This window comes from Lynx rufus, unplaced genomic scaffold, assembly GCF_022079265.1.
Source record: "Lynx rufus isolate CCGP_SWC_20201006 ecotype Redwood Valley unplaced genomic scaffold, mLynRuf1.p SCAF_8, whole genome shotgun sequence".
NCBI classification, from domain to species: Eukaryota; Metazoa; Chordata; class Mammalia; order Carnivora; family Felidae; genus Lynx; species Lynx rufus.
The window spans coordinates 65,484,742-65,512,225 of NW_025814896.1; the positions used below are offsets into that span (position 1 = coordinate 65,484,742).

At 36.5% G+C, this 27,484-nt stretch overlaps 1 protein-coding gene across 2 annotated transcripts in view; it reads right to left on the reverse strand.

Moving 5' to 3' along the window:
• The window catches only part of SRBD1 (S1 RNA binding domain 1), a 192,504-nt gene that overhangs the window by 124,514 nt on the left and 40,506 nt on the right, over nucleotides 1–27,484 (reverse strand). For both annotated transcript variants that reach the window (XM_047068610.1, XM_047068609.1), the window contains exons 10-13: nucleotides 26,146–26,253; nucleotides 21,209–21,366; nucleotides 17,944–18,034; nucleotides 17,099–17,206 (exon numbers count right to left, since the gene is read on the reverse strand). In XM_047068610.1, coding sequence (XP_046924566.1) covers nucleotides 17,099–17,206; nucleotides 17,944–18,034; nucleotides 21,209–21,366; nucleotides 26,146–26,253 — 465 coding nt within the window. The remainder of the gene's footprint in view (nucleotides 1–17,098; nucleotides 17,207–17,943; nucleotides 18,035–21,208; nucleotides 21,367–26,145; nucleotides 26,254–27,484) is intronic.

Sequence of the window (27,484 nt, forward strand, 5' to 3'; positions counted from 1 at the left end):
TGACTCGTACAAATCAGAGCATATGATTTGAACAGAAATGCACATCTTCAAAATATTTCTTATACGTTGAAGACACTACAGAAGCTTCTTCACATCATATCCCTCCTCAGAGTTTTAGCATTTTGGCCATGCCAACATCTGAATTTGGAGCCAGAGACATCCGCAATATATTACTGAGTGTAACTTAAAATAACAAGTAGAACGTGACAATGGCGATGATGACAGTGTCACCATTTAAACCACGGAAACTGTATGAATTCAAACCTGTTGGGAACTGGGAGGGGAGTCTATCACACTTCTTGTCATCCCTTATATTCCTAGATTCATGAAAAGCATTCTGCTGAGGAAAAATAAAATGCTTTGAAGAATAAGAGGAATTTTAGGTAAATGGGGTAACTAAGAAAACCTAAAAACCAGTCGAAAACATATCAATCAACTATAAGCTGGTGGCTCATTCACAAGCTCAAACTGCTTACCACTAAGTAACTGAGAAATATACTTAGGATCCTTGACTCTGTTAATCCTTCCAATTAAGCTTTAGATTAACATAGTTAACATGTTTGGAAGATTAAATTATACAATATTAGGGCTAATTCAGGTGTTTTAACTACATTGGCCCGAAATTAGATGGGATACACAAAACTTCAGAATCTTAAAAAAAAAAAAAATAAGCGTGGATCACTATGTTAACCAAAGAACTAGACAATACTCTGTCTCATGAAAGCTAAAATGCTGGCAAAATAAGATCCTGAGGACTTTCTAGACAGTATCATGCTTCTCTGTCTCCCAATTCCCTCGGACTATAATGAGGCAAAGCAAATTCTTAAAGGAACATATTTTCTGTGCAAAAAAAAAGATGCTGTTAACTATGAAGGGGCAGAGGAAAATGTGGCATGAATGGAAAGGTACACATCTTCCAGCCTTCATTCTACTACCGATTTCCTAATATCCTCCCCTCTCAACCCGAGGTCACTCTTCCTAATGCCAGGGGTGAGTCATTTAGTGCAGCAAGAATTTCTGCATTTCCCGTATCAGTAAAAGGGCCAAGATGTACCTCTTCCACCCACTTCCTTAATCGTAGACTCAAACGCCAAATAAGTTGCATGCACTGCTCATTCCCCACATAAACTAAGCTATCTGTCTTCAGGAGACCTCTGTAGCCCTGTAGCACTGTGTTGACAGTGAGAAAGGCCATTACTAACCTCCTCTGTGTCAGGTTTACCGTTGGTTTCTTACACTTGACAGGCCAAAGACTTTAGGTTCAATAAATTGCCAAGACCAGGTGTGGCTTGAAATTTATTTTCTTGCCATATAGGAATAAAAAGTTAAGCAGGTTAAGTGCAAACAAAATTATAGAATATCAAGAGAATATGCTATTTTTAGAGCATTTTAATACTATACAAATACATTTTAACAAATACTAATTATAAAAAGCTTTTTATTACAATGATTTTAAAAGCCTTCTGTAAGTCAAGATGAAGTAATTTGAAAACAAAGTATAAATTTGAAAGTAAACTTCATTTTCTAAAACATTCTGTGATTTTTATTTTTCACTGTTTAGATTAAGATAAGTTCTATGGTAAAGATGATAGGAAAAGATCCGCAGATAATCCTTATGATTATATCTAAAAAGCAAAATGCTTTTATATATTTTTTCTCAAGTAGAGAGAAACATCCAACAAACGTTTGAAACAAAGAAGGAAGCAGTTTTAAAAATGAGCCACGAGAAGTTCTACCGCCATATATTTAGCCCAGAACAGAGACAACAGCCTCTAAACTATGCATTTACAGGAAAATAAATACTCCACAATATATATGGCAGACCTTGTTTGAGTCCTGTTGCCTTTGTTTTTCTTCAGACTCAGTTTCCTGCATTATTATGTTGAAAAGCTTTTTCTCAGATGGCTCAGTAAAGAATAAACAGGCTGTAAAGTTAAACTGGGTAAACTGTTTCTGAATAAGATACTGACTTTCCCTTTTATTCTCTCTTTCACTGAGGTTTGATGAATCTTATCTGGCCACCCTTTTCAATCTCCTTACAACCAAAGTGAGTGCCTCTTCAACTCTAGCACCACTTTGGACTAAAGACTCCCCAACCCAAAGAAAAATACCAAAATGAACCATCTTGGGAGGAGCATAGTTGAAAATGAGGTTGTTCCTCTCGTTTACTCGCTTCTCTGGCTAACTACTGCCACCCAACCACTACTACCCCAGCCACCACCACCATGATCAGTGTCCCCCCCCCCACACACACACACACAAAAGACTTGAAACAACTCCTTTAAATTTCTTTTAGTGCAGCAAGCAATAGCTTGTAAAAGGATGCAAACCAGCTGAAACATTTGACAGACAGTGTTAAATACCAGGGAATTCCTATCAACCATTTTACTTTAAAAGGTACTTTGATGTTGGCTATCTTTCATGTACCTCTTTCATGGCACATTAATAAAGAAAACGAAGCCGAAGTAAATCAAGTCCCAAGGTCACATCTAGAATTACAGCACTGTAGGTACCTGATGAAATACGGATTAATGCTGCATGAGTAGTGAATAAATAAAAGCACCTCCACCACCAATCAGGCAAGTTTTACAAGTGCTTCTGAACTTTATTCTGCAACTAGACCTGAGACATCTTTAATCCCCCATGCCCCTGAAACCTAATTATCATAATGTGAACCCAAATGTTAGGGTCCCTTCAAAATGCAAGTGCTGTGAAGCAGAAAAGTAATGGGAATTAAGCTGGGTGTAACCTTAGAAATGTATGGATGTGGGGGAACTTGAAAGTGGTATTTCAATAAGTTAGAAGAGCATAATACAAAGATTTAGCCACATAAAATATATTAGACTCAAAAGGTTCCTCCTTCAAAAAACAAACACAAAACAGAAAATAATATAAAACACAAATAAAGATGGATTCAAAAACTATTTGCAAGTACCGGTTTCTGGTCGCAGAATCTTCAAGTCCTACGTAATCAAATGAAAAGGATCTCAACAACAAAGAATTCTAGCAATCTTGCATTCTCCTAATGCAACTGAAATGAGACACACATCACAGTGATTCTGTACAACCTGAACATTCCTAATTAAAAAAAAAAACTTAAATATTCCCAAATAATCAATTGAACATGTTTTTGTTGTTGTTGTTTTTAATGTCAGCCAAAAGTGAGAGAAAACAGCTCTTTAATGCCAAAGAAAAGAGGAAAATACGAATCAGAATGGGCCAAAGAGTTAAAAATCTCAAGGTAAAACTCTATCCATTCATAATGTGTTAATAATGTGATCTTATTCCTTACACATCTAATTTATTGAGGGACTATGATAAAAAACAAGACTTAAAATTACAAAATATAAATACATTCATTTTGTATTTACCACATAGCTATGTTCACTACAACACAGAATTCAGAGTAAATCAAGACGGCTCTGGGCCCTAATCACAGAGGCATTTAGCATCCCAAAAGATCTATACTACAACCCTATAATAGGGTTTCTACCTTTACCAAGTACACCATTTACAGAGAGGGCTGTGAATAATTATTTCATTTACATTTATAAACATTAGAATCTTAAAAACTCTTCTATGCAACTGATGTCTCTATGACAGAAAATACGATTTATCTGATGTACACACTTTAATAACAGAACTATGTACATATGAAAATGGTAAAACCCACTCCACTTTTATGATCACAGTAAAATGTCAGTTTGGAAGAGAATCTAGGAGTGTAAGAGTATACATGCACAAACTCAGATGGAGAAAAAAATAAAACAATTGCTTAAAATAAGGTGTTGTTCCTTCTATTTCTAAAGGTTATCATGGGGCGCCTGGGTGGCGCAGTCGGTTAAGCGTCCGACTTCAGCCAGGTCATGATCTCGCTGTCCGTGAGTTCAAGCCCCGCGTCGGGCTCTGGGCTGATGGCTCAGAGCCTGGAGCCTGTTTCAGATTCTGTGTCTCCCTCTCTCTCTGCCCCTCCCGCGTTCATGCTCTGTCTCTCTCTGTCCCCAAAATAAATAAAACGTTGAAAAAAAATTTAAAAAAAAAAAAAAAACTCACAAAGTCCCAAAGTTCATCACTTATTACCTTAAAGCTGAACACATTATTGTTTTAATTTACATTTTTAGGTTCTGTTATAGCAAATACACTTGTCTAAACAGAACATCTGTTTTGGTTATAATACACTGTATCTTTGGCAAGAACTTATAATAAAACTAACAAAAACAATCAAAAATCTTTATTGGATCTGGCAACAAAAGCAGATTTGTAACCAAAAACCTTAAGAGGAGAAATGACCATCACTGGGCTCTTGGCCAGTTCTAATCTAAGTCAATAAACAAAGATCTGCAAGAAGGGCTACAGCAAAGAGGGGTGGATGTACCTCCTGCCGATACTTAGATCGGACTTAGGGATACAGAAACACATGGGTTACAAAGCTAGTAAAAAATATTTTATTTTCATCAAAAACTGTCAAACTGAATCTGAATCCAAATAGTATTTTAAAACCACACACACACATCCACATCCACCCATAATGACTCATTCCTTATGTTTCCTCTCCAACTAGCTCACTGAAATGGTCATTTAAATATGTATTTTTTAAAAGTACTCTGGCCACTTCAACAAAATGAACATAATTCATATGAGTTGTAAAATAATTTTTCTTTAAAATTTACTTACTGTCACAAGCATCCCAGAAAGGAAGCCTTTATAAACAAGAGTCCAGTGTTTATGACAGTCACAGAAACGGAGAGAGAAGTAACAATCAATAGGTGAAGGGCAGGGCACCTGGGTGGCTTGGTTAAGTATCTGACTCTTGATTTTGGCTGAGGTCATGATTCCAGCCTCGTGGGATAGAGCCCTGCATCAGAGCTCCACGCTGAGTGTGGAGCCTGCTTAAGATTTTCTCCCTCTTGCTCTCTCTTTCTCCCTCCCTCTCCCCCCTCACAGGCTAGCGCTCTGTCTCTCTCTCTCTCTCTCTAAAGAATAAAAAAAAAAAAAAATTATATAAAAAAATAGGTGAAGGGCAATAAAATCCTAGAATATCACAGTACATTTTCTCAAGCCATCAGTGTAGAGGGAAGTGAGACAAATATTCTATCACTCTAACTTGTCATTAAGCATAATAATCAAACTAATATCCAAAAAACACTTTTAGGCTCTCCCAAGTTTCAAGACTAAGTCATGGCCTTTATCACTGCTATAAACTGAAGATGGAGAAGACCATATTTTTAAATACAAACAAACTGCTTTTACACTCCACATGGAAAGCAGAAATTATTGCACTAGTCAAAAGTAAATAATAGCAACTGGAGTGCCTGGGTGGCTCAGTTGGTTGAGTGTCCAACTTCAGTTCAGGTCATGATCTCATGGGTTGTGAGTTTGAGCCCCACATTGGGCTCTGTGATGACAGCTCAGATCCTGGAGCCTGCTTCGGATTCTGTGTCTCCCTCTCTCTCTCTCTGCCCTCCCCTGCTCGTGCTCTGTCTCTCTCTCTCTCTCTCTCTCAAAAATAAATAAACATTAAAAAAGATAAGTAAATAACAGCAACCACAGCAGTTTCTCCTCCATATAAAATAACTTCAACTTCACAACATAATGAGCTTTACATAGCTAGACAATCTTAAGTCACATAGCTAAGCTTACTGATTTGACGGAAAGCAAATATCCTTAAACCAAAACAAAACAAAAAAATAGGTCCAGGTGGTTCAGGGTATCTGCTACACGTTATTCTGACAGAATCCTCAACGGTCAGATTTGAAGGAAACTTTAAAATCATCCCATTGACGGGGCGCCTGGGAGGCTCAGTCAGTTAAGCGGCCGACTTCGGCTCAGGTCATGATCTCGCGGTCCGTGAGTTCGAGCCCTGCGTCGGGCTCTGTGCTGACAGCCCAGAGCCTGGAGCCTGTTTCAGATTCTGTGTCTCCCTCTCTCTGACCCTCCCCTGTTCATGCTCTGTCTCTCCCTGTCTCAAAAATAAATAAAACGTTAAAAAAAAAAAATTAAAAAAAAAATCATCCCATTGAAATCTCTACTGAAAATTCCTTCAGGCATCACAAAAGTCACTTGTCCCTGTTCCAGTTCATCTTGTTAGATTAGGTTCGACAACTGAAGTGTTTCAAAAACTTTTTTGATCCTGATTCTAATACACTTCAATACCCACAAACTTGAAAACCTTGACTAAATCAGTGAGTAGAATGTTAATACAATGTCTGTGGCAAGCCGCTAGAGACCTCACACCAGACATCAATTCAGTAGCTAATCAGTTCCTTTTGGGAGCCACGTAACCAAATCTCTATTTCTCTAGTTCCTCCATAAAAGTATCAAGAGACTATTCAAAGCTGTGCTGAGATCTAGCTGTGTCTACCAGTTCTACCCTTCCACACAGAAAATGAAACCGGATAAAGCCAAAATGTTTTATTTATAAGCAACACACACTGATTTCCAGTGGATATACTCTATTGTCCCTTCCTAAGTGCACATAAACCATCCTTTTCTGATTTCATAATGGCCTTGCCTGACCAAGATCACACTCAACAGTCATTTGCATTATCTATCTGAATTCTCCTTTGGAACATTAAAACAACATCTGCCTCTCTCTAAGCTTCCACAGTTTCTCAATAATTAACCAACGGTGGCACCAAAATTTTATTCCCAAGTCCACCCAGAGCTCTAGGAAATATTTCATCTGAGCTGAAAGATGAAATAAGAAATGTGAGCTCTCTTCCTGATGCCCTATTTTAGTTACATTTTGGTTTCCGTTGGTGATCCTTATCCTATCTTGTCAGCCGCAAATCATTCTAACCTGCCAATCAAAAGAGGAGGTGAATAACTCTACTTTCTCACAGCCCCTGATGAGGAGGTGACATACTCTACAAGCACTGGGATCTCTTGTCTCACTCTTTTTCCTAAGATAATCATTATAAATCTTTTCTGATACACTTAACGTTTATGGGGAGGTAGTAAACAGAGGGATTCAGGCCTGAAGCTTTAGTCTTCCTGTACTATTTTTGGCAGATCGGTGATTCTTCTGCTACACACTCTTGGTTACTTACACTTTTTTCAGCTTTGTATTTGTCCTTTTGAAATATACAATGGACTCGCGCTCGCTTCCACCGCACATATACTGAAACATACAGTGGACTCAAAACCTGCAGCCAACACACATAAATTGATTTAGTTCCCAGTCTTTTACTGGTGGTAAAGCCCCTGGAAGTCAACATGCACTATTCGGAACATGATGGAATACATGAATTTTAAATCATATGATTAAACACACAGGGCTAAATCAAATACTAGATACTGGCAGATATCAAAAAATTAAGAAAAATGTGTAAGTGTAAAATTAAAATTGATCCAAACTTCATTTGGCAAAGAACCATTCTTGTGTAATGTAATTTACAGCCTTCTTCTAGAAAAGAAAAAAATTCTTCATAGAATGCCTCAGCAATGTTCTGCTATATTTTTATAGGTCTAAGACTTAGCAAACCAGTCACCCAACCTATTTTGTTTGTTTTCTAGTGTAATTATCCTACCTTCTCTTTTTCTATAGTATTTTGTTACCAAGACTGAATCTCTAAATTGGCCTACTAGAAGCCTTTACCTTTGCAAGAAGATTATCAAAAAATTCACCTACGTAAATGTAGCGTTTGGAAAGTTTTGACACAAGGAAGTTTAACTAAGAAAATTCTATCCATTAATTTAACTTCTTCCAGAGGATTTGGAAAGGATCGTAGTTCATAATTTTAGTGGTAGAGCATATTAGTCCAGCTTACATTTCCCAATGTGTAGAGGGTTGTAACCCTATTTTCTTTCCTTAAGAGGATCTTTTGCAATATTATAGAATAATCTGAATTACATATCTAAGAGTTTCCCAACTTCTCATTAAGGATTCCTACAATCTTCTTAGCTCTTTGCATTTATAAAAAAAATTCTTAATGTTTATTTATTTTTCAGAGAGAGAGAGACACACACAGAGTGTGAATGGGGGAGGGGCAGAGAGCAAGGGAGACACAGAATCTGAAGCAGGCTCCAGGCTCTGAGCTGTCAGCCCAGAGCCCGATGCGGGGCCCAAATTCAAGGACCACGAGATCATGACCTGAGCCGAAGTTGGCCACTTAACCAACTGAGCCACCCAGGCACCCCTGAAAGAGAACATTTCTTGAAGAAGACTGTTGAAATGCTGTGGCTTTTGTCCTGCTGCCTGAAAATCTGAAAATCTCACGGAGAGGAGTGTCTCACTCCCCCTGTGCCAGGTGAGAGGGGCCTTCCTGGGTCCAATATGTGAGTGTGACATTAGAAGAGAACAGATGCAAACACAAGCACAGGGGTAGGCGAGGGGATACAAGGGGAGAGAAAGAGACAGAGAGAGAATAACAAAGGCAGAGAGCTGTACCAGGGATAAGTTGCTGATCCCCCTTTTAGAGGAGACAAGGATGTATGAACCAAACACGCCTGTAGAAGGAAGTGTTGGGGGGTGGGGTGCTCTAAAGAGATTCTGTCCAAGAGGACTGAGTAGCAAAGTGATTCAGACAACAGCAGTCTGCCTAAAACCCAGGACTGAAGAAGGGGGGTCAGGGTCAGCCTGAGAATATTATCTGCCAAGTCACAGCAATGACATTTCAAAGATCCTATTGGGGAAGGTAACAAAAATAAAAGTCAAGTTTTTTAAAAACACCCCATATAAATTACCAACTGCATGTGCGCCACCCAGAGGGCCCTATGCTCAAACTGCAACTGTCACCACTGTGTAGACTATTCACTTCTTCCCAACTCTGAACACTATACTTAAAGGAATCAGAAAATTCAGCTAGTGGGTTGAGAAGAAAGAAAACAATAACAAGGAGGGAAGAGTGAGGAAGCTAACCATGCCCCCTGCAAACCCCTAGGGTGAAGTGGTGTTTCCCAGAGTGAAACAGACATGACATGGAATTTAATGCCTATCAAGTTTGGAGGCTTGATTATTACACTAAAGAAGATATTTCAATTACTGAAGTGCGACTGTTCTCAGGACTAAAAGGGACTGACAGAGCTGAGACCTGTCTATTATTTCAGCCAGGGATGAAAGAACTACTCCAAACATGAGTTGAGTGGGCATGGGAGGGAAAGAAGTAGTTGTTTTCTTCTTGCACCTTTACTGAGTCTATCTCATTCGATGACACGTTTACACGTGATAAATACTTGTGGAATGAATACACAAATAAAGTATATAAAAATATTGATACCATTCTTGGTGAGATTACACATTATTTTTATTTTCCTCTTTGTATTTTCCTGGATTTTTCAAAATCTCTTTTAATCATGCTTCAAAATATATACATATATATATACATATATATATACACATATATATATACATATATATATACACACATATATATACATATATATATACATATATATATACATATATATATACACATATATTTAATTGCCAGAGAACAATGTCACACACGTTTCAGTAGGCATTCATACCCAGAGTAAATAAAAGAAATAAGTAATTCTTAATTCAAAAGTGTAAACTGAGATGATTAAAAATGATCACTGAATTTTACCTTATGTTTTATGTCTTTCATGTCTGAAAACACCAAATTTTAAATTTAAAGTAGATTAAAAACAGAAAAGCAGGTGGAGGGGAGGCAAACAAAAATAGAAAATCAAGTTATAACCTTGTTTGCCAGTAATATGGAAGATCAGTCTCCTGGACCGATATTTTATTGAAAACAACAAAAAGTCCTAGATGTAATACATTTTCTTATTTAAAAAGTTAATTGGCAAGAAAGAAATACTCAAGCTAAAAAAAAGTGAAGTGAATGTGGGAACCTTGATTTCTGAAGCTGACATTCACCTGAGGGCAGGTGCTCAACCAGGTGAATTTTATTTTCCATCTTCAAGGTCTCACAGAGCTTCACACAACTAGAGGATTAAAATATAAAACCCAGGGTCCACCTACAATATATGTTAAGAAAAGACTCCCCCAACTACCCTTACACATATAAAACCCCCAGGTTAAACCCCCAGTGTGTGTGTGTGTGTATATATATATATATATATATATATATATGATCCTAAAGGGTAAACCCCCAGTATAAGGGTCAAAGAAAAATAAGCTCACTAAACCCTACCCCCTGGATACTGTGCTAAAAAATGGACTATCTCAACCCTTGTCATAGGGGGAATCTCTGATGAGAACATGGAACAGTAAGTCATCTCTCTAGTGTGCAGCCTAAATTCACAATACCTAGGTAGCCAGAAAAAAAATCTCAACCTGAGAATTTAAGTGATTCCAAACCAGTGGTGTCTACAGGAGCCTGACAGAAGTAAGTACAAATCCTCATTGAAGCATCTCCCCATCAATGCAGGCCTCGATGAATTCCCACAGATAAAGTTCCATGAAAATAGAAGTTTTCAATATAAATTAACCGAACAGAAAAGGAAACAAAACAGCAGAACCAGCAGTAAAAACAGATAGCAGAAATAGACTTTCAAGGATTGTCATTACTAGAATTATCACAGACTATAAAATAACAATGGTTAGAATGATTAAGGAAGTAAAAGATAGATTTGAAAATATATTCAGGAATGACAAAAGACTATAAGAATGATCAAGCAGGTTTGAAAAACTACAGAGCTTCTAGAAATGAAAAATAGAACTGACAATAAAAATTACTACAGATGACAGCCACACTTGTGGTGAGCATAGTATAATGTACAGAGTTGTTGAATCACTACATCCTACACCTGAAACTAATGTAACATCATGTGTCAACTACACTAAAATAAAATAAAAAATTACATGAATGGATGTCAAATCTCCACAAATTAAATTGTAGAGCCAACTTAATCCCAATCAAAATCCCAGCAGGACCATTTGTAGAAAATGAAAAGCTAATTCTACAGTTTATGTAGAAGAACAAAGGCCCTACGATAGCCAAAACAATTTTTAAAAAGAACAAAAGTGAAGGACTTACACTATCTAATTTCATAACTTGTTAGTGTTAAGATATATAGATCAATTAAACAACAGACTCCAGAAATACATTCACAGGTGTATGGTGAGCTGATTTCCAAGAAGGATGCCAAAGCGGTTCAATGGGGAAAGGAAAATCTTTCACAAATGGTACTGGAATAGTTCATAGTCATAGGCAAAAAAAAGAACTTTATACCATGTATAAAAATTAACTTTAAACAGGTTATGGACAAATCCCATACTACCCAGGCCTGGAAATAAATACTGAAATTATGGCTGATAAGTTTTTACTAACAGGTTTAAAACTAAAGATACATCAAAGATCAAAAATAATCAATTGCCAAACAAAAGGAAGTGACTAAAATAAGGTGAAACCAAACAAGAGAATTAAAGACATAAAAGGAGAAAGAGAAGGAGGAGAAAAATGAGGAAGGAGAAAGAAAGTAGGAGGGAGAAGACAGGAGGAAAAGAAAGAAATCAGATGGCTCTGTTTACAAAATACTACAGCTGGTCACAAAGGCCTTAAGAAAGAAAGGGAAAAATCAGCATCCATTCTTCTTTCAAAACTACTCTCAAGCTAATTTACAGCCTTCAACTCTTTGTTTTTGTTACCTAAGCTGATTAAGGTTCTCTGGTTAACTTTTAGTTTCTTTCTTAAAGAATAAAGCTTTAAAGCAACCATATAAGTAACTGAGAAAATAATGAGGTTTTATGTCTTCACAAAGAAAAGTCAAAAGACTTAAAGAAAAATTAGGGAAATAAAAACTTGCATTTAAAAAAAAAAACCTTGATATTCTTGGATATAGGAGAGGTTTAGGAAGATGGCGGCATAGGAGGACGCTGGGCTCACCACGTCCTGCTGATCACTTAGATTCCACCTACACCTGCCTAAATAACCCAGAAAACCTCCAGAAGACTAGCAGAACGGATTCTCCAGATATAGGAGAGGTTCATATTTTCTACAAATACTAATAAGCTTTTTAATATTCTAGACTCAAGAATAATAAAAAACTCAAAAGCCATTAAGAAAAAAGACAGATACATCTTAAAAAACAAAATTTAGAATTCTATATGAAATAAGGTTTAAATTCTTAAATTTAAACACAAAATGGAGAAAACTACTTGTATAATTTGTAAAAATTGGGACAAATCAGGGGTGCCTGGGTGGCTAAGTCAGTTAAGTGTCCAACTTCAGCTCAGGTCACGATCTTGCAGTCCATGAGTTCGAGCCCCGCGTCGAGCTATGTGCTGATAGCTCAGAGTCTGGAGCCTGTTTCAGATTCTGTGTCCCCCTTCTCTCCCTGCCCCTCCCCCACTTATGCTGTCTCACTTTGTCTCTCAAAAAATTAGGACAAATCGATCAATAATTAATATATAAAAACACGTACAAAACATTATGAACAAGATGAAAACCTCCAAAAGAAAAAAAAATGAGCAAAGGACACATGCCATCCACACATACACAAAAAAATCCAGAAATGGCCAGTGAACATACAAAAATATATTTCACTTCATTAATAACACAAGTATATGCTAAATACTGTTCTAAGCAGTTTATATATATATTATATATACATTTATATTTATTATTATTTAACCATCACAACAATTCTGTAAAATGGGTATTATTATCATCTCCTTTTATGGATGATGAAACTAAAAGGTTAGGTAATTTGTCCAAACTCACACAAGTAGTTAATAAGCAGTGACGCTGGGATTTCAACTATGTAATTAAAACAAAAATGACAGAGCAAGCATGCACTGTACTAATACCCAAGGTCCCCAGAAAATGGGAACAGACACCCTAGGTAAGAGTATCAATTAGCATAGTCACTCTAAAAGACAGCATGGCAATGAAGTTCAAAAGCCCTACAAATATTTGAAAATTTTCTCAAGCAATAATTCATACCACCCAAGACAGTGATTACATGGGGTGGAGGCACTCCAGGGAAAAACACATAAGGAGCCTAAAAGCTGGGAACAAGGACATTCACTTTACTCATCTTTAAACTGTATACAGAGGTTCTATATTCTTTGGATATATTTCACAATAAGAAATCCTTTCTTTCCTTACCATTTTATCTGGACCTTTATATGGACTTGTGACATAAATGTTTTTAAGTAATGACATCCCAAATTAGCCAACATAATGAGAAGAAGGAAAAACAGCAGGGAAATAATCTCAGTAATAGACTCAGTTTGGTAATTAAGCATATTTCAGTTTAGGAGCAGTGGTCAGGTACATCTTTAAACCTGTACTCCATTTCTTAGAATGTATTGTAAAGAAATAAAGGATGTGTAGAGATCTAAGCACAAAAACATTTATTATAGCTTTACTGATAATGGTGATGATTAGAAAAAGCCAGCTGTCACACAATGAGGAATGTCTAAAATATAAGTTCAGGGGCGCCTGGGTGGCTCAGTCAGTTAAGCGGCCGACTTTGGCTCAGGTCATGATCTCGCGGTACGTGAGTTCGAGTCCCGCGTCGGGCTCTGTGCTGACAGCTCAGAGCCTGGAGCCTGCTTCAGATTCTGTGTCTCCCTCTCTCTGACCCTCCCCTGTTCATGCTCTGTCTCTCCCTTTCTCAAAAATAAATAAACGTTAAAAAATAAATAAATAAATAAATAAATAAATAAATAAAATAGAAGTTCATATAAGAGTTTATCTGTAGTAATTTTAAATGATTTTGTAAAGTCCATTTATTGGCATGCGAATATATTAAGTGGGAGAAATGTAAAACATATACAGTGTGAGTTCCTTTTTATAACATACACACACAATCTAGAAATATGCTCTAAAATATAAATAACAATTTTGCTAATAGAAAAACCTATCACTTATCTGTGTTTTCCAATGTGCGATAATAAATATTAAAATCTTTAAAGAAATGATGTTTGTTTTTTAATTTTAAGGCAAAAGATTTTCATTACCTTCAGTCTTAGGCATTTTCAACAAATGAGTTTAACCCTTCGAGGTTCAAGCTTTTCTCTGCATTTCAGTTAGACTCTGGAAGATACAACAACTCAAGCAACAAAATTGCGATTCCTTAAATTATATTTCTTTTCTATGAAATGGCTGACACACTACTGGAATGAAAGAAGAAGAAAGAAGTCTAATGTGTAGTTTACAGTACACTTCCAACTTTAAACATGTCTAAGTAACTAAGCCTTAGCATAGTTCTAATTAAGTTCTACAACTTAATTCCAGGGTTTTTTTTCCTCCTTTAGTAATTGGGATTTGAAGCTTTCAAAGACTTCCCCCATAGTATGTATAAATAGTAGAGTCTAAGATATTTTAAGAGTAGGGAGAGAAATGGGATAGGGAAGTTGGATGGATGGGTCAAAGTACATGGGGTTTATGAGTCAGGAGGTAAGTCACACAGTATGTTAACCTATGACAGATATGCCAAGGAAAAAGTATTGGAAAGAACAGATAAGAGAAAATATGCTGGTGGATGTGTTAGGAAAAGATTTTTCAGAATGAATAACTGACAGGATTATACTAATGCATATCAGATTATCTGTACAGGGGATAGTAAAAATGACTGCGAAAGAAAGTATGGAAATTTCAACTTCAATATAGTCTGTAATGTAACTTCAAAGTGTTAGATGAGAAAATAGTGTTTTCTGTAGAGGCAAGATGAGCGGACAAAAAAATGAAATCAGCTGATTTTCCTAAAGCACTCACTATAAATTCTGATTAGGTATTTGCATTGTTTAAGGACTTCAAAACCACCTACTAAAATATTAGTAAACAGATTTACAGTACATAAAAAATACACTATGATTAAGTGGGGCTCAAATCACAACTGCAAAGATGGTTCAAGTGTAAGAAATCTACTACTATAATTCAGCGTAATGATAGACCAAAAGAGGAAAAAACACACACAATTACAGCAGAATTCTAAAGAAGTATAAACGTTCTTTCTTGATTTTTAAAACAATAAAAAAGGAATCAGTATTTTTCAACATGCATGAAAAAAAAAGATTTCCTTTAAGTGATTTTTGAGAAATATACAAAAGTCAGTATTAGACTTGAGGGAGGTGCTAGAAGCATTCTCATAAAAGTAAAGGAAGGAAAAAAAAGGGTCTAATATCATTACTAATATTTAATAGTTTTTCAAAGATATTGCATAGTACCATTAAACAAGAGCAGAAAATCAAAAGGTATAGAACTTGAAAAGGAATTCATCATCTTTTGCAAATGATATGACCATTTACCTAGAAATCCAAGAGAATCAACTAAAAAAACTAATTATAAACAATGAAAGAATTCTGTGCTATGGCTAGGGACAAAATTAACATAAAAAATGGTATTCTTTTATACAGAGATAAAGTAATGTAGTAAAATAATTCTTAATAGATACACAAAAGGAGATAAATACAAAAGAAAGTTTTAATATTTAATATACAAGATAATTATGAAGAAAACTTCAAAGTGTTACTGAAAGCAAAACTACTCCCCATTTTAAAGATGAAGTGAAGTGAAGCTCAGAGAGGCACAGGAAGTCTTCCTAACTTGCCTGGCCAGTAAATGGTGACAAAAAAGACGGACCTAGATTTGTCGGACTCCAAAATTCATCTTTTCCACGCAAGATATTGCTGAAAGTTCAGTCAATGGATACTCCATAAGCAAAACCAGAAAAATTCAAGAAACCTTCACTATTTAATATTTTCAATGATTTGAAAGTTCTATTTATTTAAAAAAAAATTTTTTTTATGTTTATTTACTTTTGAGCCAGAGACAAACAGCATGAGTGGGGGAGGGGAAGAGAATGAGGGAGACACAGAATCTGAAGCAGGCTTCAGGCTCTGAGCTGTCAGCACAGAGCCCAACACGGGGCTCGAACCCACGAACTGTGAGATAGTGATCTGAGCCGAAGTCAGACACTTAACCAACTGAGCCACCCAGGTGCCCTGAAAGTTCTATTTATAAGCACTTAAAATGTACCCAAGATATTTTTATGAAAGTAACATGAACAAGTTACAGAAAAATCAGAGAAGCTGCCTGAAATAAACTGAATTAGCTCTATCAGGTCCTTGTATTAGGTTCTCAAAAGGAGTAGATGTATATGCACACTTCCCAGGATAGGGAAGATCCCCAGTATTCCCCACACTACCCTGAACAAGAAGAGGGAGAGGGAAAAAAGCTGAGGTAGACATTTCAATCTGGGCCTTTCCTTAACCATGGCCCTGTGGTACCTACAGTTTGTCCCTGACTTCCTAATCCCCTTCGGTTACTCTGCATTTGTTTTCCTGACATCTTGATTACACTCTTGGCACATGGAACGCTATACTAAATACGAGGCCCCCCCTCTTTTGGCCTATCTCCATGGATCCTAGAATTCTTCTCATGCTAGGTTTTGTTTGTTGGTCCTGTCAGTCACATACTCATCAATTGTGACTTATAGTTAGTTATGATATTTCTCAAACAGCAGTGGAAAATGGTGCTCGTGCACTCTTCCCTAGATATCAGGTATAGTAATTCTCTTCTCTTGTAGAATTAAACTCTTAAGAACTTAATATTCTACTGTAGTTTGGAAAAGGTAAGCATGGCTACCTGAGGTACAAAGGGAAAGTAAGAAAACAATGGTGAACGAAAGTACAACTATTATAGTTCTAGGGGCAGGACTGGAGAAATGGGTGATGCGAATCCAAAGCTAGTCAGAAGTTAACTAGATAACTATATGAAATGAAAGCCTGTGATGAAGACACAAATAAGAAAGGAATATCAGAAGTGCTCTGAATGTATAATACTTACCTTGGCTCTCAGTTCTGAAAACCAACAATTTATAGGCATCAGAACTTTGGGAGAAAAAAGCTAAGTTATCCACAGTCCTATGTACCAGTTAGTAGTTAATTAGAGCCCTCATGCAAGGTACAGCCTGGAAAACCCCATGAAAACAGGTAAATCCTACATTGCTATTCCTGTGAGAGTTTTCAGGATACTGAAACTCAAATTTCTCTGAGAGACAGACACTTTACATTGTCCTGCAAAGCTCTTGTGAACAGCAAGACATGGTCTACAGGCAAAAAAGAGGCAGATCATAAAAAGAGAAGAGAGAACTCATCACAGAAGGAACTACAGAAGTTCCCCTGTCCCTCAAAGAAAACAAACATTCCTAACATCCTTACCAGTAAACAACATCCAGTGGTGCAAAGTAATTTTTCATTATCAGGTCAGCAAAGTAAGCTTCTGTTTCCCGGCAGGCAGTTCCATTTCCAATCACCACCGTGCTGCAGCTTCAAGGGATAAACAAGATGAGAAATGGAATGAGCTCAAGGCTTGCTTCTAAATCAATCAGGAGAAAACGTACAGAATGCACAAATACTATCATACGATGATCTTACTCTCTCCATTGTATCACAAGGGAGACACAGACTTAGGTAGAATTAAGGGCAATGCCGCTGCATTTGCTATGGGAGGCAGAGGACAAATATTTCACTGTGACACAATTAAGAACAATCAGCTTACCTCCCATCTAGAAGGAACCAAATTTAGACATGGATAAGAAACTGTGGTACATTCTATGCCATAATGAAGATGCCATGCCTGAACTATGTGATATATTGTCAAGTAATCTCTGAAGCTTCAAACTACTATCATATCCATTCAAATCCTCAAGTCCATGAAAAAGAATAGAAGAGGAAAGAAGGAAAGAAGGCAGGAAGGACAGATGGACAGGAAGTGAGGGAGAGAGAGAGAAGGAGACAGAGGAAGCCCAAATAAAAGAAGTCAATGCTCACTTTTGCTCATATTACCACCTTTGTTTAGTGAAGGCGGCAGAGGAAGGGAGCAATGTCCCTCCTGAGTCTCCAAACGTAGAGTTCTCCAGCAATTTGCCCCAGCATTGTTTTACATGGTTCCTTCTCTCTCACCAAGGCACTTCCCTTAATCCCTCCCTCCAAATTAGGAGCGTCAAAGGTATCTCTGATTGGCTGAGACACTGAAGTACTCAAAATGTTACTTATTTTCATACTTGAAATTCAGCAAAAGCCTCTTTATTTTCTCTGCCTCTCGGAAGCCTTGTCCACAATGCAAGTAAACCACATCAGTATGAAGTATCTGACCTTAGAAAAAAATGAAAATAAAAAGCCAGTTTGTAACAAATTACAAAACATAACACACAGATGATCTGATCAAGCAATCTGAACCAAAAAAGAGAACTGCTTTGTCTTTTAAAATGCAGCATGAATCATTCATATTCACTAAACTGAATTCTCCCGAAGTACTCTAAAATTTTCTTACCTCCAAAGTTACAAGGACACTACTTTGCTATTTATTATTATTAAAAAAATCATTAGATTAAATATCATGATGCCTAAAAGAGAAATGGTTTTTAACAACACCTAATATCAAGCTAACATTTACTGAATATTAACTATGTGCCAGGCAATGTTGTGATACTATTCTATTTCTTCTTTTGGGTTACAGATATGTGAATTTCTTTACCTTGTATAATTCTTTCAGCTGCATATTTATGACTTGTGTGCTTCTCTATATTATATTTCAGTGAAAAATATATTTGATGGTAACGACCTCAGGAACAGAAATAATGAACTAAGTGACCAATTTAGAATGTTATGAAAAAAACAACAAAATCTCAAAGAAAGCAGAAGGAAAGCAATGATAAAGTTAAAAACAGAAATTAATGAAACAGAAAAAAATATATATAATAGAGGGGATTGGTGAAGTTTAAAGTTAAAAATCACTTGAGAAAAACACATACTTTTAGCAATACCTATCAAGAGAAAGAAAGACACAAATAACTTAAAAAAAAGTTAGATACAAATAAATCATATTAGTAATGAGAAGAGGATATTACTGGAGCTTCAGCACACATTAAAAAGATACAGAGACTATGATAATCAACTTCATGTTAATTCAGATTAAATGATGCAATGGATAAATTCTTGGAAATGTCTTACCAAAACAGATTGAAAATATATACATACATATATACGTGTGGGAGTGTATATGGTATTTTTAAAAAGTTATCTTACAAGCAGTACAAATAATATCATGTCCAAACACAAATACATATGTTACCTCAACAGATGCAGGAAAAAACACTAATAAAATATACTTCCCATTTACTGTAAAAATGTACACCATAAAAAAAAAAACAGACCAAGTAGAACTGCAAAATCAAAAACCCATGACTATATCTACAACAAAGCATCTCCAGAAAACCAAAGGATGATCAATTGGGAATAACATAACTATCAAGGCCGACATGTATGGGCATTTCTGTGGGAGCAAGAAGAAAGAAGCAATGAAGTATCTCATGGACCAAAAATATCAAAAAGCACTTCCCTGGGAAAAAGACCTTTGAACACTCTTAATTTATAGGTCAGTATAAAGGTTGCCCATTGAGTTCAGGCAGGATTGGAAAACCCTGCTCTCTATGAACTCTTGAAACAAACAAGAAGAATATGCTTTTCAAGACAAAAACCCCAACTGAGGACAAACTGCTGAGAATCATATCCACACTGAGCAAGGCAAGAATAAAAGGGGCAAAGGAAAAGGGAGTGAAAGTCCCAGTAAAAGGGAGGAAAGCATTGGGAAAACAGACTCTAAAAGTAGAAGACTATCTCTTTATTCATATAGATACAGAGGAGCTTTTCCCCCACAATAATTTTGGGAAAAAAATAAGTGATAGTTCTAGAGATATACTGTTAGAAAACCTTTCCTGGTGTTCTATCCTAGAAGTTGGAGAAAATGAATTTTATATAAAACTGACCAACAGAAAAGGATCACAATTAAATGCCATATAGAATGATTATTTTTTAAAAACAGGAAATTAAAAAGAGGACACAGAAAGATGTGTCCACAAAACAGAGAAAAATGGTAACCTAATATAGAAGAATGATCTACAAAAAAAATCATAAAAAAAAGAATAACATAAATCAGAATTAAAAAACCCCAGAAATGAGAGAATTCAAAAGTGAATTAGCATAAAAGAAAAAGTTATTTTAGAAAGAAAAAACAAAACCAAAAGAAACACAAGAATAAATATAACAGGATATAATAATATCCTTTTATATATATATTACATGTAATCTATAATAGCATACAATAATATAAATAAATAAGAGAACCATAAGGTATAAGAAAAATATAAAAGTTAAAAAAATTTAAAGTGAAGAAGTTCACTATAGAACTGAAATGAATTTTTGTAAGCACCAAATGAAAATGCCAAAACTTAAAAACATAGAAATGTAAATAATGAACTCAATAGATAGCTTTAATTGCAGATCAGACATACAATAAAACATAATTAATATAAAGACAAACAATAGAAAATAGAAGAATGAAAAACAGAAGAAGTTGAAAGATCTAACATGCATGTAGCTGGAATCCCAGAAAGAAATGGAAAAAGCTCTACAAGCCCCAAGCCAAATTCATGCAAAAAACCCAGCAAAAAACAAAACAAACACACACACACACACACACACACACACACAACTAAGCACATCATAAGAAAATCTCTGAAAACCACAAAGAAAATCTTAGCAGTCAGAGGAAAAAAAATAGCATTACCTTCAAAGGAGCAATAATAAGATTTTTGGTTGATTTTTCATTCTCAACAAAAAGTATAGTAGCCAGAGGTGGGAAAAAACACTAACAAAAATGAAATGACACCTTTAAAGTACTGAAAGTAACACCAATCCTGAATTCTATACCCAGCAAAAATATCCTTCAAAAAACAAGGGCAAATCAGAAACATTTTAGACAAAAACTGACACAATTTGTCACCAGCTGACCCCACACTAAATTTAACAAGTCAGAGTGTCAGGCAGAAAGAAAATGATCTCAAATAATAACACAGAAATGCAGTAAGAAATAAAGAGCAATAGCAAAAGTAGAGAGTAAGGGAAAAAATGCTGGGGAAAACAAAAATTTCTGGTATTAAAATATATACAGAGTTAAAATGCATCATATATAAATACACTACAATAAACAGAAGTTGCTAGAGGATAGTTATTAAAGCTTGAGCCTAGTTAATCCTCAATATCTCCACTGTGACAAAGGAAAGGTCATAAATGATAGTAATATGTTGAGACTTTTGGTCACCAAAGAAGGCAAATATGAAGTTTGATTTTCTAGTTTCCATATATGTGAGACAACCATTTTCTAAGCCTCAAAAATTAACATAATTTCCAAACCCTCACAACATATACTATGTAAAAGTTATGACCAGCCAACCAACTTTTATTTGAAAAGCTGAAAGATGTGCTTACTGGTAGGAGAAATTATAGCCAATTTGCAACCATGTTTGTAACCAGGATCCACCCCCATCAGGGTGCGCCCTGGAACAGGACTTGTTAAAAGGAGCTGACGAAGGTTCCGTCCAAACATCATTACTGATTCCTTCTCTGCATCTGATGTTAGTTTGGCCCTTTAGAAACCGAAAAATAAAAGGAAAAAGAACGGATTTAGTTTTTCATTCACCCAAAGTCTCTTCCTGAAAAAGAACAAAATTCATTCCACTTATTCTTCACAGGAATATTTATTGTAACAAAATAAAGGAGGGGCACCTGGGTAGCTGAGTCAGTTAAGTGACAGACTCTTGATTTAGGTTCAGGTCATGATGTCAGGATCGTGGGATCAAGCCCCATGTCAGGCTCTGCGCTAAGCATGGAACCTGCTTAAGATTCTCTCTTTCTCCCTCTGTCCCTCCTCTGCTCCTCCTCTCTCTCTCAAAAAAAATAAAGAATAAATAAAAAATAAAGGAAAAAACATCATATATAAAATTATACTATGAGTCGATTTTTGCTAACTGCAGTAATACATGGAACCACAAATAATTCTGAAGCAAATCTGAGGAGTTTGTCATACCTATATTCCTTTTCTATCTGCTCTATGCAAAAATCTCTATCTATAAATATCTGTGTATGTGACAGAAATAGAGCATATAAAGACTTGGACATCACATAGAACGTCAAGTTAAAGCTTACCAGCTGATTAAAAATACAAACACAAAATTAGTTTTTGTTTTAATTTTTTTGTAACATTTCTTTATTTTTAGAAAGAGAGAGACAGAGTGTGAGCAAAGGAGAAACAGAGAGGAGAAACAGAACTTGAAGCAGGCTCCAGGGTTTGAACTGTCAGCACAAAGCCCGAAGCAGGGCTCGAACTCACAAACTGCAAGATCATGATCTGAATCAAAGTTGGACGCTTAACTGACTGAGCCACCCAGGTACCCCACAAACACAAAATTAGTGATAAATTATCAAATCCTAAGTAATCTCTTCTATCAACACTTAAACTTTTACACTTTTATCTGTACGAATCTGAGTATCTAATCATTCAATTCCATTCCCCACATTGAGTCCCCACCCTATCATTCTCACAGAGATGTGACATGATCAAGGATACCAGTAAGCAGTCCAGAATCTTGCCTCATGTACATAACTTCCCAGCTTACTCCAAAGAAGTTAGTAAGAGTCTAATTTTAAAACTTTTTCTAGGATAAAATATATATGTCCACAATGGACTTAAAGTCCACTGGAAACTAAGTTTTCAACACCATTCATCTTAACAAAAGCCCTGAACATTATCATGTCCTGAAATTCTTAATGAATTTTGTAATAAGACATAACAAGCATGTCTTCGCCACTAGACTGGGTTAAGAAATTCATGCCACGGCCACAAGAAAAGAGTACAAAAGCCACTCAAAGTACATTTCATATCAGTGCTGAGGTACAATTATCTACATATCCAAAGACACACACAGCTGCCTGGGTGGCTTAGTCGGTTAAGTGTCCGACTTCAGCTCAGGTCAAGATCTCATGGTTTGTGGGTTCAAGCGCTGTGTCAGGCTCTGTACTGACAACTCAGAGCCTGGAGCCCACTCTGGATTCTGTGTCTCCCTTTCTCTCTGCCCCTTCCCCACTGGTGCACTGTGTCTGTCTGTCTGTCTCTCTCTCTCAAAAATGAATAAACATTAAAAAATGAAAAAAAACATTTGAAGACACAGCTAACTAATTTCTGCTTTTCTGTCTTGAGTCTTTTTTTTTTTTTTTTTTTTTTAGAGAGAGAAAGAGAAAGAGCACATGCACATTTGTGTGTGTGAGTGGGGGAGGGCAGGAGAGACAGGGAGGTTTTTTTTAAATTTTTTTCAGGGGCGCCTGGGTGGCGCAGTCGGTTAAGCGTCCGACTTCAGCCAGGTCACGATCTCGCGGTCCGGGAGTTCGAGCCCCGCGTCAGGCTCTGGGCTGATGGCTCAGAGCCTGGAGCCTGTTTCCGATTCTGTGTCTCCCTCTCTCTCTGCTCCTCCCCCGTTCATGCTCTGTCTCTCTCTGTCCCAAAAATAAAAATAAAAACGTTGAAAAAAAAAAATTTAAATTTTTTTCAATGTTTATTTATTTTTGAAGGAGAGAGAGAGACAGATCATGAGCAGAGGAGGAGCAGAGACAGAGGGAGACACAGAATCTGAAGCAGGCGCTAGGCTCTGAGCTGTCAGCACAGAGCCTGACATGAGGCTTGAACTCACACAACAGTGAGATCATGACCTGAGCCAAAGTCAGCCACTTAACCAACTGAGCCACCCAGGCACCCCTTGAGAGAGAGAGAATCCTAGGCAGGCTCCAAGCCCAGCAAGGAGCCCAATGTGGGGCTCAATCTCACCACTGTGATATCAGGACCTGTGCCAAAATCAAGAGTCAGATGCTGAACCACCTGAGCCACCCAGGTGCCCCTAAACTGGAGAACTTTCTCAGGTGAATTAAGAATACTAATAGAAAAAAAAAAACAACAAAAACTAATAGAGTAATAAGAAAACAAAGGTAGAGAGAGTGGATGGAAGACATAGAGGAAATGTTCCAGGCAATGGAAAACCAAGTAATTTCATATGCTAAGGTAAAAAGAAATACCAAGATATAAGTCAAAACAAAATCCAACCACAAAGGGTTAGGCATGTTCTTCAGAAGAGCCTGGCTTTAATCCTAGAGACAAAGAAGAGCCATTGAAGAATTTTAAGTAGAAGAGCATGAAATAATCAGATGAGAGTTTTAGGATGGCAAAGTGAAATGTGTTATTGCAAAACAAAGACAGAGATCATCTATGACCCCAGAAGAGTAATCCAGACAACCAATTATGATGTCCTGAACTAAAACCGTAACCACAGAGAATAAGAGGAGGCGAAATTCAAGGTATGATAAAGGATGGATAGGAGAATAGACAGCACTTGGTAACTGACAATGTAGGATTGATGAAAGAGATAGGTGTGAAAAATGACACTATATATATATATATATATATATATATATATATATAGTCAACTGAACTGAATGTATATGTTCATGATTATCTCTAGGTAGTGAAATTTTGTGAGCTTTTTTCTTTATGTTTTACTAATTCTTTCAATTTTTCTACATTAGGACAAATTTCTTTTTAATTAGAGAATCAAGTTAATTTTCTTTAAAGGAAAATCAATTGGGAGTTTTCTCCCTCAATTGCTGTTCAGGTAATTACAAGTATTTCTATCAAGAGACACATCTGCAGACAATGTCTGCAAACCAACTTACAGACTAAAATAAGATACATATTTTTTTTAACCACAGCCATTTCAGAAAAAGAGAAGAAAAGTGGTCTTGCTTGCCCACTGCTAATATAAGTCAAAGAAGGGTTATACATTAACACACCCACACCCAAATGGTTTACATTAAATCTCAGTGAAATCATTCCATAGGCAGTGAAGCTACTCAAATCAAATGTATGCAAAAATGTCAAAAGCACTACTGGACATTTCATGCAATATGAAAAAACAAGATAAAGAAAAAATATATAAAAGGAAATAAAATTTTGAATAAAGTAATTTTCTCTTTTTCCTTCATTATAAACAAAATCCCTTATTTTAAAATTTTATGCCCTAGCACTCAAAAGCAAGAGATGGTACCTCACACAGACTTGAAATGAAATAGGATTCAAACCGAAACAATACTGTTAAGGGACAACTGAGCTATGAAGGATGAATCAAGAAAATGCATGACTTTGATAAAAAGAAGCTGGTTAAAAAAGCTGTGTGTCTTTTTCAATAGTACCTCCTCAAACCCCGCTCTTTAATGTTTGTTTATTTTTGAGACAATGTGAGAGACAGAGTGCAAGCAGCAGAGGAGCAGACAGAGGGAGACACAGAATCTGAGGCGGGCTCCAGGCTCCGAGCTGTCAGCCCAGAGCCCGATGCGGGGCTCGAACTCACAAACCATGAGATCATGACCTGAGCCTAAGTCGGACGCTTAACCAACTGAGCCACTCAGGCGCCCCTCGTCAAACCCTGCTCATAACACCTCCAAAGTCAATGGCCAAGTCCAGTAAAAGAAAAACAGCCAAACATTATAAAGGTTGCTATCAATTCTAGTGAGCTTGAAGAGATGGCTAGAAATCTACTCTCAAGTAATCCTTGCTGAAACCCATAAAAGAGAATGAAGAAAAGTCTAAAGCACATAGGAAGGAATATAGAAGGGAATGGCGGGTTTGAAGACTGACTACAAAGGCAAGAGAGAAGCAGGAAAGAGGGTTTTGCCTCCCACAACTTCTTTCCGTCTCCTCCCTGACAAAAACTCACAATCTGCACCTTAGCTCTTCCGCAGTTCTTTGTAACTCTTAGTCCTTCTGCTAGTCCACTTAGATGGTCACTTTAATCATCTCCTCTAATATTCACTCATCATTGCTGATAATATTCACCCAAATAACTCCCAGTTGGGAGTTTAAAACGTATATATTAGCCTTCTCTCTTCATAGTAAGAAATGCATCATGTGCTCCATGGATTTCCTTATGGTGTCTTTGGTTCTCTTATCTCCAAAAACCGCTTCCAACTAAATTCTTCATTAACTTCTTGGTTTATTATTCCCAAGTCAAATCTCTCATCAATAAAACCATTTGCTTGTCTTGGCTGTCAAAGTGCAAAACTGGTATTGTAAGACTGGAAGGGGTATACATTAAGTGGTCAAGATTTGAAAAGTATGTTGTAACTAAGAGTTACGTTTTGTGATCTATGCATGTGACTGCCTCTACAGATTGAAATCGAGACTTAACTATAATTACTTTGTGATTCTGACTCAGTTCTTTGGACTGGTTAGTGGATCAACAAATATTTACTTCATGCTTTAATGGTAATGTATGTATTACCATACATAATAATAAATGGTATATAAAATTAAATAAGATGCATACCTGAACTCTCTACAGAGGAGAGGATAAATAAGGCGTTTAAAAGAATCATCCAGTGAACTGTGTAAGATCTTCATTAACTCCGGCCTTGCAAAGCCACGTGGTCTCCACCTGCAAAAAAGAAAAGCCTACACTAAAACTGATGTAACAATAACAAGACCATGAAAGGGCTCCTGAAGAGGGGAGAGGAAGTGGAACAGAAGAGGGGGAAACTTTATCGAAGCCAAAGTAACATAATCTGTGAGGAAAGACTGTGATGTCTGGAAATTATTACTATGACATCTGGAGTTCTTATTTTTAAAAACCTGGTAACCACATCCATACATAAAACTTAAAGGAGGAAAAAACTTTCTTATTCTGGGAAGAGTCTCCCGAAGCATTATTAATAATGGTGAAAATATTAAGATATAAAAAAGTCACCAGAAAAAAAAAAAGTCACCAGAAAATGACTAATGCACTGCTGTGAACTGAATTATGTCCCTTAAAATGAATATATTGAAGTTCTAACCCCCAGTGAGATGTTATTTGGAGATAGGGCCTTTGGGAGATAATTAGGTTTAAATACAGTAGTGAGAGTAAGGGCCCTCATGATGGCATTAGTGCCTTGAAAGAAAAGATATCAGAGAGCCTGCCCTCTCTCCATCCCTCTCTCTCCCAGTCAGGTGAGGACACAGTGAGAAGGCAGCAGTCTACAAGCCGAGAAGAGGGTTCTCACCAGAAACCAAATCAGCCTGCACCTTGACTTTACAGTGTCCGGAACTGGGAGAAAATAAATTTCTGTTCTTTAAGCCACCTAGTCTATGGTATTTTGTTATGGCATCAAAGCTAAGACAAACATGTATCCTCTTTGCCCCATTTCTTTATCTCTTCCTGAGAGAGCAGACTGAGCAAAGGACAAACTCTGTTTTAACTCTTGCCTCTTGCCATTCCTGAGTAGAACTCACTCTACTCCTCAGGCTGTAGTGCTCTACCATGCAGTGTATCTGCACACATGCTGATCGATATAAATGTCAGAGAATCAAATGTTAGTGGACACTGGATAGAGAACAGTAAGAGAAAAGCATAAGCTAAAAAGGACAGATTCAGCCTTACCCCTTCTGTGTTTCCATCCATCTAGAGTATCTCTGCCCTTGCCCTTCAATGACTCTTAAATATAAACCACTAATAAATATTTACTTTATAAATAATAATAAAATAAACCATTAATATACCTTAGAGACACTGTCATCTCCCTTACTTATCTCAGGTAGGAAATTAACTAAACTTCAGTGAATAAACATTCAAGAATCAATTATATAGTATACCAAAGATTTCATAATAACTAATTGAATCCCTTCCATAG